This window comes from Thunnus maccoyii, chromosome 21 (genome assembly GCF_910596095.1).
Source record: "Thunnus maccoyii chromosome 21, fThuMac1.1, whole genome shotgun sequence".
Taxonomy (NCBI): domain Eukaryota; kingdom Metazoa; phylum Chordata; class Actinopteri; order Scombriformes; family Scombridae; genus Thunnus; species Thunnus maccoyii.
In genome coordinates, this window is record NC_056553.1 from 21,452,363 (window position 1) to 21,470,303 (window position 17,941).

The 17,941-nt window shown below is 41.0% G+C and overlaps 1 protein-coding gene across 1 annotated transcript in view; it reads left to right on the top strand.

Moving 5' to 3' along the window:
• Nucleotides 1-152: 152 nt before the first annotated feature.
• The window catches only part of itgb1a (integrin, beta 1a), a 28,830-nt gene continuing 11,041 nt past the window's right edge, over nucleotides 153-17,941 (top strand). The window contains exons 1-3 of the mRNA XM_042399939.1: nucleotides 153-241; nucleotides 16,823-16,883; nucleotides 17,285-17,370. Of these exons, the coding sequence (XP_042255873.1) occupies nucleotides 16,823-16,883; nucleotides 17,285-17,370 (147 nt within the window). The 5' untranslated portion in view covers nucleotides 153-241. The remainder of the gene's footprint in view (nucleotides 242-16,822; nucleotides 16,884-17,284; nucleotides 17,371-17,941) is intronic.

Below are 17,941 nucleotides of genomic sequence, written 5' to 3' on the forward strand. Positions count from 1 at the left end.
CTGCTGGGACGCTGTTTGTTTTCCAGCCATCGAGCTGCTCCCCCGTTTGGCTTTCAGTATAAACTGCACACATCTTCTGTGAGGAGGGAATGAGCAGCGGGGGAAATCTGCGGTGACTTGTTGGGAGGAGAAAGTGGCCCCCGGTGCCAGCAGGGCAGCGCAGCGGATCATCCCTGGGATCTGGAGAGGAAAGCGAGCTTACTTCTTTATGCTGCCTCGGAAATAACACCACAGCGCCAAGGTAAACAAGATCAGTCATCTGTTCATGTTATCTTCATTTGTCAAAGACTCACATCATCATTGTTGATATATGTTTGAACTTGTGTGTTTGAAGCCCTCAATACCAACTTTATACGGATGTTACAGCACTTAGGGGGCATTTCTGTATAATTTCAAGGTCCTATAGGGATTAATAGTTGTCTAGAGCTGTCAAAAATGTGTTTATAGTGACCATAATGTAGTTTAGGGTATTTTAGACAGTAAAATATCACTAAAGCAATTCTCTAGTATTCAAATTTGAATAGGTGAAAGCTTCGATCTTGTCTTTCAAAAAGGATTTTTAGGTGATTGGATGTTGTTTGGTCTAAGAAATGTCTGTTTAAATGTGTGTGAGTGTGATGTGAGGGGGGTCTTCCTCTATGCTCCCTGTATGACAATATAATTAATAAACTAATCCGCTTGATGGATGTTGTGATCTCCAGTACACCGGTCATCCATCATTTGTGGATCAGATGCAACAGGCTGCTGTTGCACCTCTCTCCATTAATGTGGACGGTCATATGAAAGAGCTTCAACAAGTCATCTCACATGATCTATTTAAATTACTCAGGGATCACTTCACAGCAGATGCTGACAGCCCAGAGGGAGACAGACGGTAGAAGTTTCAAACCGTTGAAAGCATAAATCAATGAAGTCCCAAAGAGACAGAAAGAGCTGAATCTGTGTATCACAGTCACAGCCAAACGGGAAACAGAAGCGTTGATATGCCGACTTATCACACACAACACAGACGTCAGATTACATACAGTTGCTTTCTGACACGACATGCAAATACACAACTCGCTGCTTGTTTTTCCCCGTGCCGTGTATGATTGACAGGCTGCGCAGCATCCACTGATTGGATCAAGCACAGATGCAGCATTTCATCTTAAGGAGAGCAGGAGGATGGAGGCCTTACGAATACGGCTGACTGCGCTGACTCCACATTAGGCGCTCAGTTTAATCAGGGAAGTGGAGGCAGAGAGGCGGGCGGACAAGGACGGAGGGAACGAGGGGATGTCATGAGGAGATATGGAAGGCAGAGCGGGTGGAGGAGGGCTAATTGAGGAAGAAGAGGAGGGTAAATGTAGGACAGTGGGGGGCAGGGGAGGAGAGGGGCAGTTGAAAGACAGTAGCCAGTAGCCACCAGCTGAATGGATGTGACCTCAGGCCCCCGGGGGAACAGCTGCTGCTGCAGGGGCCGGGCTCCCACCTGATTTACGAGGCCCCTTACTGCACACAGACAGCCACACCCAGGGCTTTCTTCTGGACATGTGACACTTCCTGTGTGTGTGTGTGTTTGTTTCTTTGTCAGTGAGTGACGAACACCTAATGTGCAAACTTGTCCCCTTGAGACGGAAGTGATGAATGTGCACTCTGTGTGTGTGTGTGTGTGTGTGTGTGTGTGTGTGTGTGTGTGTGTGTGTGTGTGAGTGAGAGAGAGAGAGAGAGAGAGAGAGAGACATGGATCCTATGTACTGCTCTGTTCCTGCGGGACGGAAGTGATGAATGTGTGCGATTGCCTTGCGCGACACATGCTTTGCGCCAGAGGGGGAGATCTCAGGCTCAGAAGCGTAAAGTGGTACGAATAATCGCCTGTTACAGCCATTTACCTCGACCACACACACACACACACACACACACACACACACACACACACACACACACACACATACACACAGATACACACACCGTCCGAGTTTGAAAGCGGGTCTACAACTGATGATCCCAGAAGAGCAGTTTCTATGATTTGTTAGGCAGCAAATCACATGCCTGACCAACAAGCTTAAACCTCAACAGTCTTTCCTACATTCTGAAGGTTTCTCAAGACATTTGGAATTTTAAAGTCCAGTTTGAATAAAAATTAAAGTAAATTTAAGACTCTCAAGTCTTCTCTCTGTGGTACAATAACTTTCTCTCCTGCTTTTGTTCAATTCCATTCCTCTGAAAGTCGTTTTTGGCGCAGATTTTTCTATTTTTGCAGCTAGATTGCGGGGTGGGCCCTACTTTTGGTTTTTGGTGCGCAACCTCTAAAGCTTCATGTAGCCAACACTTTTGCCTCTTCTCTCATACTCCACTCTTTCTTCCCACATTGAACTCAAATGCAGTCTCGGGCCTTTTCTGGGAGAGGGGGGGGGGGTGGCCTTCTGCTTCTAAAAACAGTCTCCGAAACACAGTGAGGAATGGCGTAGTTAAAGCTGACCTCTGCTTGCCAAGGTCTGCTGTGAAAATGAGGCCAAACATGTTATGTTGGTAGTAATAGTAGCGGACTGTTGCGGGCTGCGTTCAGTACAGTCGTACTGTGTTTATTATTGTGACAGGCTGGTCTGTGAGAGGGAAAAGTAATGTTTATGTGCCTTTCTCACAGCACGACTCAGTTGAAGGGTATAAAAGAGTTTGTGTTTAGAAGTGTGGCTTCATTCAATAACATGAACACTGGTTTGTCTTTCACCAACACTATAATACGACTGTGATGAAGAAATGGACATTCTATTCAAACTGATAGTCAAGGCCAGGAATCAAACTTCAGTACTTTGTTGGTACCAACCAAAATATGACTGTTGCACCCAGCACCAAACACTGTCAAGCACTGAGAGTTGGCATCAAAAATATAGTCATATTTGTAGTCTTTCTTATATTTTGGGGCATTTTTTTCCATTATCAGTAGAGATGTGGCAGGAAATGAGACATGGAGAATGACATGCAGCTAACCCTGCTGGTCTTGAACTTATGATACTGCAGTTACATGATCAGTGTCACCTTCATGCCCCAAGATTTATAGTTTTTTTGAACTTTTTCTTTGATGCAAGAGTGACTGATTTAAATCAGGATTTTGTCATTTTCAGACTTAATATAAACGGTGTAATACAGCTGCTTTTGTTCTTTTGTTAAATGAAGAAAAGGGTTTTGTTTTTTTTCTAGCTGTATCAGACTCTTGTTTGTTTCCCCCCATGGTATGATTCATTTGGGCAGATCTGAACACAGCAGTCATACTCAGACTGAAACAACCACACCGAGACCGTTTAGAGGACGTGATCTCACTCCAGTCACAAACGAATTCTGGAGCGGTTCCTTTGTGGTGGTCAACCTGTAGTTTGTTTGCTGTGGTCTGAATCATTGGAGGAGTTGGTCAACTTGTTGCATTGGTTCAGTTTCTTTTCACACAGAAAGACAAAACGGAAAGAAATTCAATTGAACCAAAATGCATCACTGAAAGCATAGGAATGAGGAAGAAATTTCATTATTAGTCCAGATTGGACCTCCGTTCACTCTCTGGCTAGCTGCTAGCAACTCTGGAAAGCTCACCTGGCTACAGGAGCTGTGTAGCTCAAACTTGCAGAGTATGCCTTGAAATTGGGTCAGATCGAGGTCAGATCACATTCCCACCACAAATGAACCACTCCGGAATTTGTTTGTGACCGGACAGAGATCGCATCCTCTAAAGAGTCTGGGTGTAGTTGTTTTGGTCCGTTCCTGAATACAATTGCTGTGGTCAGATCTGTCCAAACAAATCATACCAAAAAGAAAACAAACAAGAGTTTGATTCAGTCGGACTAAACAAGACAGGTTTGAAAGCACACAAGTATAATTCTAGTATCAGTACTGAAACTCACATATTGTGACCTACCAACAGTCCAAAAGCCAAATATATTCAGTTTATCAATCCTTCAATCCTCACAAATGAGAAGCTGAAACTAATTGTTTGCCTCAAAAATAACTTAAATTATTAGTTTTCTGTTGATTGATTAATCGACTAATCATTTCAGCTGTAATTAAAAGTTCATAGGTGGGACACCCTGGTGGCCTGTGGTTGAGGCTCACCAAAAACCACAATCTGGCTTGGGACTTCTGTACCATGTCATTCCTCATATGTCTACTGGCATAAAATGTTCCAATAATAATGATAACAAAAAAGCAAATATTTCTAAAATTGGTCTTATTAATAATTTGCAGTTAGAATTTATCTTCATACGTTTGATCATTTACTGACCATTGATCAGTTCTTACTCACCACCCTTCAGTGACCTATATGCACAAATATGTAGAACCAAAACAATGCAAGCACTGTTCTGTCTTTGTGAATGTGGTCTGTAGATGCTGATTTGTCAGGCGTGTTAATTGAGTTACCAACAATCTGCCGGATCAAAGACAGAAACACAGTACAGCAGTGTAGCTTCATAGACGGGGTCTTATCTCAAGCTACTTGGGAAATTTCTTGACTTGCAACTTTGCATATCTGATCTGATACCATCAAAATGTCACGCAACATTCCATAATGGACTGTAGATACACCAACAATACAACCACTTTGTAACATAATAGACATTTAATACTTAAAAGAATCAACTATTCCCATTTAAGTTGCTAAGGACCATACCATACCTGACTAACATATGAGAAATGTGTTCAACTTTGCTACTTTCCATAAAGACTAGGCTTCACACCAACTACTACTGGAAAGTATTTAAATGAATTATATATATACAGCAGTGACTGAGGAACTAAGGACATAAGTGTAAGTACCTTAAAAGGATGCAGATCGCTTGCCAGAAAAAAATGTAACAACTTGATGTCTAGCTGTATATTAAGGACCATTAAGCTTGAAAGCTGTGTAGCAGGGAAGGTTGTATAAGTCAAGCCTTTTTACTCGTAGTCTGCTGCTCTGATTAAGTGGTACAACAGAGCTCAAACACAGTTTCAGAACGTGATGTTCATTTAGAGTCCTCTAGAAACGCCTTGAGTATTAAACATGACAGCTATTCTTCTACTGTTCCCAAGAGGAAATACGTGTAACCGTGGAGTGCTTACTGTTTCAAGTCTGCATATTTTTCACTCTCCCACGGTAGCGGAAATGGAGGCCTTCTAGTTCAAGTGTCAACTCTGGGGCCTAATGAAAGACATCTGAGTGTCATTAATGTGCCAGTTTCTGAGCGTTAAGGGCCTCAGCAGAAATACAGTGGAGGTGTCCACAGCTGGCCTGCTTCAGGGTTAAAATTGGATTAAGACCAAACTTTAATATAATTGTCTGTGTAGAGAAAAACAGAGCAGCACAAGACTTAGTGCTGCAGTTTTCATACAGTCTTTGTGACGTGTTGGCTTCTGTTGGACAGCTCGTATAATGCTTTAAATCATGGGCGGTTTTGCGCAGGCGTGTGTGCTTGCGTTTAAACAAAATGCACACATGTAGACTTGTTTTTAGCAGATATAGTTTGTTTCCCAGTTGTTCTCCAGCAGACAGACAGTAGGGACCAGTAGCTCTGGAGAAAAGGTTATCCTTGTCTCAGCCCCCACTGTCTGTTGAATAATCACTTAATAGCTGTAAATATTTCTCTGAGACTGCAGACTGCTGTTGTGTATCTCAATGATTCCTCTAACTGTCAGTTGCAGTGCTCATTTTTGTACATTGTCCCAGAGAATTAATATCTGTGACAAGCCATTTGTTAATTTCCAGTAAGGTCTGCCTTGGCTGTGTTGCTGACATTGTCTGAATCAGTTTCCAGGCTTGTTTAGCTTTTCCCAGAGCTTAGATTACATTGATGGCCTGGTTTAGGTTTAGGAATCAGACACGCTTGATTCATAAAGACAATATGCTGCCGTTCTGGCAGCTCACAACATTTTCAACTCTCTGTAACAAGGCAGTCTGGTCCCCTGTCTCTGTCTCTCTGCCTTTCTTTTCCTTCCTTTCTCCATTGAATGCAAAATATGTTGTCTTCATGGCTTCCAGGGAGGAGATGTGGCTGGTCCTCAGGCAGCATGATACAGGCTTCCTGTGTGATCTAGCTGAGCTTCCTGTGTTTCAGCAAAGGAAGGGCCGACTCAGCAAAGTCAGGGACTTTGGGGAGGCTTACTGTACAGCAGCTCGCAGCACCACAGGCTGAGCCCTGGGCTCACACTGTCACAGCCAGGCAACTCCACCAGATCCCCACAACTAGCCAATATTTTCTCCTGGTGGTTGGTGGTGAGAATTGGATGGTCTGCCTTTGTCTAGATCTGCTTTCAGAGGATCACCATAAACGGTAAAACAGATGGGCCCCTAAAAATGTCAATGCCAATTTTACAGATGCTTGAGCAAACCAAGCACAGCTACTGTCAGGCTTCTGTCTTGTACTTCAAAAATGCAGTAGTATAACAGCATTCGAGCTGCAGTTTGATTTTGTGTCTCCTGTGATTTAGTCTACCTTTTGGAGTGATTGCAGAGGCCAGGTGGGGAGGACAAGTCAGAAATAACTTGTTAGCACTGCATAGCTATTTTCAACACAGAGATTGAGCCATGAATAGTGATATGGATTTGGCCGTCCTCCAAAGGCTGTGGTTTTGCCTCAGTTGTTCCTACTGAACTGCTGTGGGAAGACACGTTGTGATTAGATGTGAACTCTATTCAATACCAATGTATTTTGCAGAAAAGAAACCAGAACTTACTGCTTAAGTGTTATTGATTGTCTGACTGGAAAAAGTAAAGTCTTTCCAAGGCAGTATCCCCCCCCCCCCCCACCACCACCACTAGAAGTGTATCTTTAGCCTCTGTCACGTACAAGGGGAATGTTGGCAGGCTTCAAGCCAACATATGTGGCTAAGTGTTTTGTGTGAAATACAGAGCAGAAGTTTCAAGATCAGCAACAAGCTGTGTTTTAAGCTAGCTGGTATGTAGACTGTAGCTACTACCCCTATTATTCTATTAAACTATTACAGAGTGGATAATTATGGGTCTCAGTTCGGGTTAGATTAACTAATTTGGAAACTGACAATTACCTCATTCTCTTGTGGCTGTCACTTCACATACTGTAGGCTGGGAATAAAAAAAAGCAACATCTTGCTCATTTGCACTATAAGTCACCTAGCTTCACCTTTGATCAGCTACAGTTAAAGCCCTTAAACAGTCATGGTCCACCTACACATGTGTTTTCACTTAATCCACCTGATTTGAACTGCTCTCAGGACTGTGTGTGTACAGACTCCGCTCGATTGACATCTCCCTCACTCTCCTGTTAGCTTTGTTGAATCTGTTACGGCGAGACAACTAACACCTTAATCATTCTAATTGGTACATGGAGTTTGGTGACCCCGCGTAATTCCCTGCATAGCTGTACCCTACATCAACCTGAGCAGAGGTGTAATCAGCTAGAAAACACCTGTGTGATTGTTCATTAAGTACATTTAATTCAGCTGCAGTTCAGGTCACGCCAGCATTTAAAGTGGCAACATTTCACAGCAAAAATAATTAATTTCCATGAAATTATGGTGATCTGTGGATGTGGTTGTGAGGGTAATGCAAATCTTTCCCGTCAAGTTCAACTCTGGTGAACTCTTATGTGTGAATTTGCGCCACTGACCAATAGCAAACCCCCTTGACAGTGCTGACCTTAGAGGGAAAAGGAGAAGCTATCGTAGCTTATAAACTGTGTTGCACCATCTGGTTTTATTTAACCTTCCTGTGTCAAAGGTGTTTGCCCCACAAAAGAGAAATAGTTTGCAGACAGTTATCAAGACAATAGTCAATGGTACAATCATGTCTCTTGAATATACTGTGTGAATATATTGTCCTGTTAGTAACTAAGCTAACTAGCTTTCCAACTGATAAATTATCAACCTAGCTCAGAGAGCTATTGTGATTGACAGTTAGCGGTTAGCTCGTCAGCTACAGTAGTTTGTCGTCAACAAGGTTATAGAAGCACATATTTTGCAAAGACATGCAGGGGAACTTTGCTGTGCCACTTTCTGGTATGTCTGTAAAGACTTTTCTGTGCTAGCTATGTATTTTTGCTGTTGAGGTTTTGTCTTCGCTCCCGCTGGGTTGCCATATAGCAAGTTTGGCGAAGAGACCTCAACTTTTAACCACTTCTTTATTTTTCTTTAACCAATGCTAAAAGTGGAAGTCCACCAACCAAACAAGCTGCAGAAACACATAACAAACAGAGAAGTATCTTTATATAATTAGGCTAGCTCATGGTGGCTCATGTTTAGAAAGAAAATGTTGTGTAACACAACTGAAATCAGTTTTGTTGCCTTTATGAGTCTTCTACTTGTGCTTTTATATGCTATCTTTTAACATGTCAATGATAAACATTTGATCAGTTAATTAATCATTGCCACCTCTGGACATTGTGGCTACTGTTCAACAAAAGTTACATACGCAATGCAGTGAATCATTCAGTGTATGACTTTAAAGCTACCTTGGGGATATTACTTTGCACATCTTAGCTGTGGTAGCAATTGATGCTTTGGACATTATCTTGTTAGCTATTGTTACAACTGTGTCATGCAATTTTTATCATTCTGTGGGACCTAAATCATTGAACTATTTCTCAAAATGTGAAAACAGAAATAGAAGCTGATGTCATTAATACATACAGTACCTGCATTTTTCTTTGAAGCTAAAAATAAGACAGACTGAGGAAATCAGACGTGATGGAAACTCCTTGGCATTTCTTCTCCCTACTCACAAGTTCCACTCCGATTCGAGCTGTTCAGCACCAGTTATTTTCATGTTTCTTTCTATCTGAAGAGTCCTCTATTAAGGAACAGTTTTAAAACTGGAATGCGCATGTAATGTGGAAACTATGATGACATCTAGGCATTTGTGCCTTCATCCCTATCATCTAGAGTGTTTTTTTCTTTTTTTTCTGTGGAAATATTGCATTGGAAACCACAGTGGATTGTCTGCCCATATCACTGCCCTGGAAGCAAAGAAGCAGCAAAAGATTAAAGACATCAGCATCTGTCTCATTAGTATTATTTATCACACAGAAGCTCTTTTAGCAAAGAGTGGACGGTGAGTGGGAACACTTTAAGGATCAGACTCTCTGTCATGGTTTCAGAGGGCAGCCTGATTCATTGCTTTTGTCTGCTATGAGAGGGTCCTCCGGATGGTGGTGGGAGGTGGTGGCGGTGGGGGAGGAGGACAGAGACACAGACGGACACTGTTTGGTATTCTCCTTCGGTTCTGTCGGGCGGCTTGTACATCTCAGAGCTCAGACATGTTCGCCTGCTCTGCGCTGTTTGAAGGGTATGTGAAGTTAAGGGAACATCGGTTTGGTTTGGCTCACAGTGGAGGGAGTGAACTGAGCAATTGTGTGGGTGGTATGAGGGAGGACGGAGACAGAGTGAGGGAGGGAGGAAGGAAATGGGGGGGGGGGGGGGGGGGGGGGGGGGGGGGGGGGGGGGGGGGGGGGGGGCGAGAGAGGAGGATGGGAATGAAGGATGCCGGAGTTATGCCACAGACAACACTGGAGTGGCTAAATGCATCTTGGTATGTTTTAATGAAATATTAACTAAACTCAAGACCCTTAAAGAATATGAGGACTGAGATACTTGAGCCACGCAGACCTGTTCACTTTCATTTAGTTGCCTTCACCAACTGACATTAAACAGGCCTTAACAAATATATAGACAAATAGAGGAACGAGGATTAGGAAAGACTAAAGGGCTAACTCAGCAGAGGCGAAGAAAGTCTGTGAGATCCTTTCCTTTGGACTAGAGGCAACCCCTTTCCCTCCGAGTTGGGAAATGTGCACCGCCCTTTCCTGTTTTCCCTTCTTTTCCATTCCTCCTTTTCACAGCTTGAGAAGAACAGCCATTCTCAGTGAGGGAAGCCCAGTCCTTCTCCCACAAAGAGCACACTGACTCTGAGCAGCCACCAGTTCTTTACTACTGCGGTGTATGCTTCACTGTGTGGAGCTGTTTCACTCGCTGCCTCCCTGACTCTGCTGGTCATTATTCATGGCAGTGCTTGCTGAAGTAAGTACTTCTAAGCACTTGCAAATGCGGCTCAATTTAAGGGAAAGTAAGTCCACTCATTCATGGCTAAGTTTTGTGTGGCTCAATTAAGCTGGGTTTTCTACAACAGGGATTTTCACACTGCAGTCCTAGAACCTCTAGGGGACCTCCTCTAGGGGAGTGGACACCAGGAATGCCCCCGACACAATGAGGAGATGTTAAAGTTATAAATTCTGTTGGTTATTTTTGAATGAATTAATCTCCTGAGTTATTTTTTTCTTGTTTTGTCTTTCCAGCTGTCCAAAACCCAAATATTTACAATGATATAATAGAGAAGCAGCAAATCTTGAACATGCAAAAGGTTGTAATTTTTTATCTTGATAAATTAATTTAAACAGTCATTCGATTATCAGACATGTTGTTGGTTAAAGCCACTTATGTAGAATTTGCACATTTTTTTAATGAAAAAAAAACCACACACAACACTTACAAAAAAGACAGCAGACAGTATTAAAATGGAGGTAACAATCTCTGGGACAGAAATCTCCAAACCTGGACAAATAAACCTAAAACTTTCTGACTGGAGAGATACTACTAGAGGTATTGGGGGGGAAAATGGTGAACTAACCCTTTAAATGGAATGGTAGTAAGTAAGTAAGTAAGTAGTAAGTAAGTAAGTAAGTAAAGGGTTAGGCTTTATTTATATAGCACCTTTATAGACACCAGTTACAAAGTGCTTCTTACAGGATGTGAAGAGGTACAAGCATGTATTATTATCTTGACACAACAGACCTGAGTTTGGCTATGTTTCTTAAGTTAAAGAAACATGATCAAGTCAGCGTCCTAATATAAGCATCGAAACTCACGGATTGGTCTAAAGTCTCCACATTTTCATCCTTTAAAACGATATTACTGTCAAACATAATAGAAAAGCACTGAAATTCCATTCTGTGCATAATGAAGCTTATCTTGGACTTTTAGTTTAAAACAAAAATATCCTGGAACTCAAGTGTCATTCAGAGAACAGCTGCTTTATTACAAACAATCCCACTGTATAAACCTGGAATCAGTGTGTCACAGCTGGCTTGTCAAATGTGTAGCAGAACACAGAACAATAATTACCATCAGATCCTGACCAATCCCGACCGATCCTGTGTTAATAATGTTACTGCTGCTGTGCCACATGCGTGCATGTGCACATCACTTTTAATTTAAAGACACACTTATCATTTCTGCTGCTGTGTGATGCTGCCAGTGTTTCATAAAGTCAAAGGAAATAATCTGTCTGACACTTCCAGAGATTGCTCCACAGACACTCTATAATTAGCACAAGTGCTTTCAATGCATATTATTATATTATTTAAAATTATGTATGATATATTGAAGGGGACAACTCTCTGTTTTTCCCAGGAAGTGGGGGTCTGGACCCCTCTGTCCCCCCTGAAATTTCCTTTAAGGATCAATATGAGGGCAGATCCAGGCATATTTTAAGAGATCAGTATTAGCTAAAATAAATCCAATCAAATTATGCTTTCACTACTTTACTGTTTTGTCCACCTCAGCCTGCTAGTGTTTGCAGTGCTGCTCTACTTTACAACAACATACAGTGTGAGTGTTTCACTAATATGCAAGTGAAAATTAAAGTGTATGATTGTAAAAATGTATTTGGGCTCACTGGGGAGAGTGACTCTAAATTCTGACACCCTGGTTGGAAAAATACACAAATTTGTGAAACTCACAAAACTCCAACCTTATTGCTGTCTGTCATTAGCAAATTTAATAGTGTTGAACCAGGACTTTCAGTATTTAGATTAAGTAGCTTGTGAAAAATTTAAATACATTTTCTACAAACAAAACCTCTGTGCCTTTGAATAATTTTAAAGATGCTATAAACACACAGAAAAAATCAGTCAGCTAATCAATTGTTAGTCTAATGATTTTAACACTAGTTAAATATTAAATTAATAGCAACAAACTGGGGAACATTTGTCTCATAGGTTTGAGTAGCCTAGGATTTATACACGTTATATTTGTGTTTCCCATCTCCTCTGTTATTAAAAGCACATGATGAACGTTACAAATTTGGTAGAACGAGAAGTTGTAAGAAATAGAAATAGGCTGCAAACATAGCATCTCCGCAACATGGGTGTTGTGGCTCACATTTCACCAAAGTGCAGTAACAGTGTTGCAGGTTACTATCCTGGTCAGGCAGCATTCAGTCCCTCAGGAATGCCTGAGAGGCTTGGCCCATTTTAGTTACGCACCACAGTGTCTGCCATGCATCACCTCCTCCTGCCAACTGATAGAGCTTTGGGAAGCCCATAAAACACTGGGCTGCCTTTAGTCACAGCTCAGGTGCGTGTGACAAGTGGACAGGCAATGAGGAATGAAATATGCTTGTATGTGTATTGATGTCAGAGTGAGAGATACAGGAAGAGTGTGGGAGCTAAATAAACTAGTTCCTGTCAGAGAATAACCAGCGCTGCTCTGTCTTGCTGCAGTCAGTCATATCTTTATTTTTATACTCACCCATGGACAAAAATCATGCAAACATCTCTTAATAATCATCCCTCCCTCACGCACAATTTTGATGAATTTCTCTGTCACAATCACCAATCACCAAAGTATTCCAGCAGATGTTTGTTTATGAAAATGTACTTATAGAAGTAAAGCCAATAAATCAAACTGACTGTATTATTTATAGTGATGTTGCTCAATGATACATGATAATGTTTTCTTGGCTTTATCTTGCCTGTTCAGAAAAGGTATGTGGGTATGGCTTCTCAACATCATGGTTCATGGAACTCAGCTTTCCCACTGAGGAGTGCAGTTTGACAGTTGTTAGGCAGTGTTGGAAATATTATTCTTAGCAACTAAGCATTTATGAAAATATCAAAACCTGGTCAAAACATCTCGGGTAGTCAGAACTATTATGATGTGTATAGTACGTAATGTACGGCCAGGAATTTCTCTCTTATGTTTAAATGGCTTTTAATTCATTAAGTTTTAAGCCCTTGTTGCATTTATGTTTAACAGTACATTATTGTGAATTACTGCTCTTTTTACATAATATATTTTATGTAATGGTTCTCCAATGCGTTTGGGTCATGGAGGATACACTCACATATTTACCACATGGCTGCAGCTTCTCACTGGGCTGAAACTCGGTCCAGTAGAGAAATCACACAGGCATTCAAAAACCAAGACAAATATTATTTTAAAGTGCACAAAGCCCACAGGATAGTCAGCCACATTTCTACTTATCTACCATAAAAAACAGGTTGCAAATCATTATTTTCTATAAACTTTTATTTGCTTTCTTTGGCTACCCAAGAGACCTAATTTTCAAAATACATAAGGTCTATAGTACCTAATAGAAAGCATGGTTTGGAGGTCATTATCAGACACATTACAACAACACATGTCTGATTCTGCTGTGAGCCCCCAATTTTTGATTAAAAATGCATGTAGATCATGGCTTTTGAAGGCCTAACATCTGTCCTGTTGATCTCTCTGTGTAAAGCCAAGAGAAGATGAAGTGGTACATCTCTCAAAAGTAAAGCAATTGCAAATATGAATGTGGAAAGCAACATTTTAATAAAGTCTGGGGTAAACACTAGTAAATGTAACCCTTCAGACTTTGATGGACCATCTGACAAGCACTTCGGTTGGAGCATACTGACGCCTTTAATGATAAAGGACAGTCCTGTGGCTACACTAGTTAAAAACATTGGTTTAGGTTATATGTTTAAGATACAGAAATGGCAAATTGAAGCCATTCTTGACTTTAGAACATACCTCAAGCATCGACCATATCTCATCTTTGTCATCAGCTCTGATGGGTGTTTTTGGGAGTTTTTTTGCAAATGTATCATGTAAATGTATTATAACGGAAGGAAATGCTTTCAACATGCTTAGACCTCAATGATACACACAGTGAGTTTTGGTTAGTAGCATTGAATGTAAACAGGAACTTGGTTTACAAGAAAACTCTGCAGGACATCTTTATATCTATATCATTTTCATGTATGATTAGTGTTTTTTCATCTTTATTTCGTCTTTTTACTTCTAAGATGGAACAGACAAAAAGCTACATTTGTTATAGTGTCCATGTTAACCCAAACCACCTTGAAATGCTGACAAGTCATATTTATGACTTCTGAACTTAAAGGTTTCGAAGAGTACTTGAAGGCAGCATAACATCCTGCTCCAAGCCCTTTCTTGGCCTGCTCTCTGTTGTCTGCGCTATATTTTACCATAGTTTTTTACTGAACATTCCTCTGTGCAGCTGCCAAGCTTCACGGGCTGAAAGACAACATGGTTATTTTTCTAACTTGACACCTCACTGGCGTTTTATAGACGTAGTTTGCATTTGAATGATTCCTTGGAGCAAACTGGAGCTGAGGATTAAAACACCAGTAATAATAAAAAGGAACTATCTGACTGTGATTTTGTTATGAAAGGAATGTGAATTTAACCTCCCTTATTGCAAGCTTGGTGCTCACTGAAATCACTTCATCATCGTGCATAAAGCTATCGTACTTTAACATTCACAAAATATCTCACAATATGAAACCTGTTGATCATAAATCAGATAAATCTCTTATTTTTGGGTGTCACTTAAGGCTTCAATATGGCGGTGGTGATGGTGTAACAGTGGCCGAGCCAGGTTAAATGTGGTATTTAGGTCACGTGGAAACACAACACAGATACTAACACACACACACACACACACACCCCCATGTACAGCAGTGGAGATTCAAACCAGCTGATCTAATCTGGGGGGCCGCAGACAGGACGTCTACACTTCTGTGTCTATATAAACGCGCACGCACGCACGCACACACACACACATACACACACATACACACACTCACTCAGGAATGCATCACTCAACACTGCGCACACTAGACATCAGAGCTTCAGTGTAAGAGAATGCACTCTTTTAATGTATGAATAGCCAGCAACAGTCACTGGTCTAAAAAAGAAAAAAAGTTTTTGTCACTTTATCACCGTCTGTCTAGCTCTAATTTGAACCTCATGCTATTATATCCAGTGTGGTAGACATGAGCTACTGTGGAGACTCTCTTAGAAATGGCTCCCATGAGTTTGTGATTTATGGCCAGGCGAGCTATTGGTTTTACATTCCACATGTTAATTAGATTCGGCAGAAGGTGATCCCTTGCTGGCCAGCACACCTCAGTACAACACAGGACCATTGATTTGGTCCGTCCCTGCCAATAAAGAGTTGGTGAGAATCCCAAAAGCATTTCAATGCTAACTAAATCTTTTGAGACAGCAGCAATCATGTAAAATTTACCATGGTAGTAAGGTAGTATATTTAAACTCTGTACATACAGTACAGAGTTTAAATAGGTCTGTACATACAGTACAGAGTTTAAATATAGCTTCAGCTCTGTTCTCAAGATTATTTATTGTCAAAAAGGCTGTAACCTCAAACTTAAAGAAATCTTCCCACACGATTTTGTCCATACTAGCAGCGTGGCTCTAGGGATGGCAATGTCAGTCTGTCATTCTTTGGTAGACTGAAATATCTTAGCTACTATTGGATGGATAGCCATTGAATTTTGTGATCTTTCATGGTCCCCGTAGGATGAATCCTAATGACTTTGATAATCTAACTTTTACTTTAGCGCCACCAGCAAGCTGATGGTTTCGTTTTTTCACGTAGCACTATCATTGAAATATCCCAACATCTACTGCCTGGATTGGCACAAAATTTGGTACAGACATTCACGGTTACCAGATGATGTATCCAGTTGACTTTGTTGATTCCCGGGCTTTTTCTGTAGCACCAGCATGAGGTTAAGATTTGTAATTTTTAGTGAAATACTTGGGCAACATAAAGTCAGTCTACCACTCTGGTCCAGACTGATATATCTCAGCAACTATTGGATGGAATTGCCATGAAATTTGATTTGTGTTCCCCACAGCATGATGTAGAATAACTTTGGTGACCCCCAAATTTTCCTGTTGTGCCATGATAAAGCCAAAATTTAACTCCCATCAGCTGTTTCATGTGTTTAGCGATGACTGTCAAAATGCTAACACTGCAAAGTAAGATGGTGAACATGGTAAACATTACACCTGCTATACATCAGTATGTGAGCATTGTCATTGTGAGCATGTTAGCATGCTCATGTTAGCATTTAGCTCAATGCACCATTGTAGTACAGCCTCGCAGAGCTGCTAGCGTAGCGGGAGACTGTTCACAAATCAGCTGTAAAGTGCAGAGAAAGGTCCTGTCCTGTTATCATTAGTAAGTAAAGAGCTTTGCATTAAGAGTAGGACAAGATGCATCAATATGGCAGATCAAAGGGCCTGCCCAGAGACAAGGGATCAATATACATGACAAGAGAGGGACTCTAGGGAGACGATGCTATTTACAGCAAAAGGGATTATGGGAAAAGCAAGGCCGCAGTCCAAGCTGGGGGAAAGTGTGTGTGACAGTATGTGTGTATGTGTGTATATGTTTGTGTGTGAAAGTGGTCTGAATTGAATTAGCCGCCTGTTGCCCTATGACCGACTGAGAATAGCCAAGCCTCTGCCACTGGATAATTTATCACCTCCAATTATATCCAAGCCATTTAGAGATTGAATCTGTCATCTCTGGGAGACTCTTGCTCTTCAGGATCCTTTTGTCCAGGAAATTATGAATTGAAGCATTCAGGCCAGCAAGCACACCAGTTATTATTGCTAACAAAGAGATATTCACAAATGACTTTTCAAAACAGCAGTAACTCAAACGCATTGGTGAAAAAGAGACCACAACATGTTTGAAAGATTTTACTCTATCAGGCTAAATATCTTTTTTTGTGTGTGTTTTCAGATGGACCTGAAGCTGCTCTTAATATCTGCATTGTTAGGAGTCTTCTGTAATGCTCAGAAAGGTAAGATTTCTCTGTCAGTTCTCATTTTTTTAAACAGGATTGGCTTACAGATTGCTATAACGTCATTATCCTGTCATATCATGTCATTTTGTTGATGTTAGCTTGCATAGTAGACGCACATTTCATAATGATGATTCCCTCTCTGGAGAAAGAGGCAGGCTACTTTAGCTTAATGATGTCATTGACCAGAGCCAAAGCTCTACCTTAGCATCACGGAGAGTAGAGGATAATGGAAAAGACGGAATATTCCGTCTCTGTCTCCAATTACCACCGAGCCACACAGTGTTCCAGATGAACTGATGTGTAAACACGGGGGCTTAACAGGCTGCTTACTTTGCAGGGACTGTGCTGTACCCTCTGACTCTGCCTCCTCTTCTCTTCTCTCTTTGTTTTCCATCCAGAGGGGAACGAGTGCATCAATGCCAACGCCAAATTCTGCGGGGAGTGCATCCAGGCTGGAGCCAAATGTGGCTGGTGTACAGACCCAGTATGTGAATTGAAGCTGTCAGCTATATTCAGTGCTGAGAAATGCAGTATGATGCCATTATGATGCCATAAGGAATATATTTATCATAAACATGTAATTTTGGATAGTGCCTAATGTAGGGCTACAGCTAAGGACTGTTTTTGATCATTTTTTTGGAGTCACTGATTAATCGTTTAGCCCATAAAATATCAGAAAATAAGGAAAACACAATTTCACAGAGCCCAAGATGACGTCTTTCAATAGTTTTTAGTTTTAGTTTTTTTATTTAGTTTTTTGTTTGTTTTGTTTAACTATCTATCTATTTACAATGATACATTGGAAAAGCAGAAAATCCTCACTGGAGCTGAAAAGATTAGTCAGTTACTTGATTAGTTGATTGACAGAAATAAATCAGCAACTATTTTGATAATTTCTTAATTGTTTTCAGTCAAAATTTCCAAATATTTGATAGTTCCAGCTTCTCAAATTTGAAGAAGAAGCTATCTTTCCTTGCTTTTGATTTTTGTAAATTGAATATCTTTGGTGTTTGGACAGTTGGTCGAACAAAACAAGCAATTTAAAGATTCCCTTT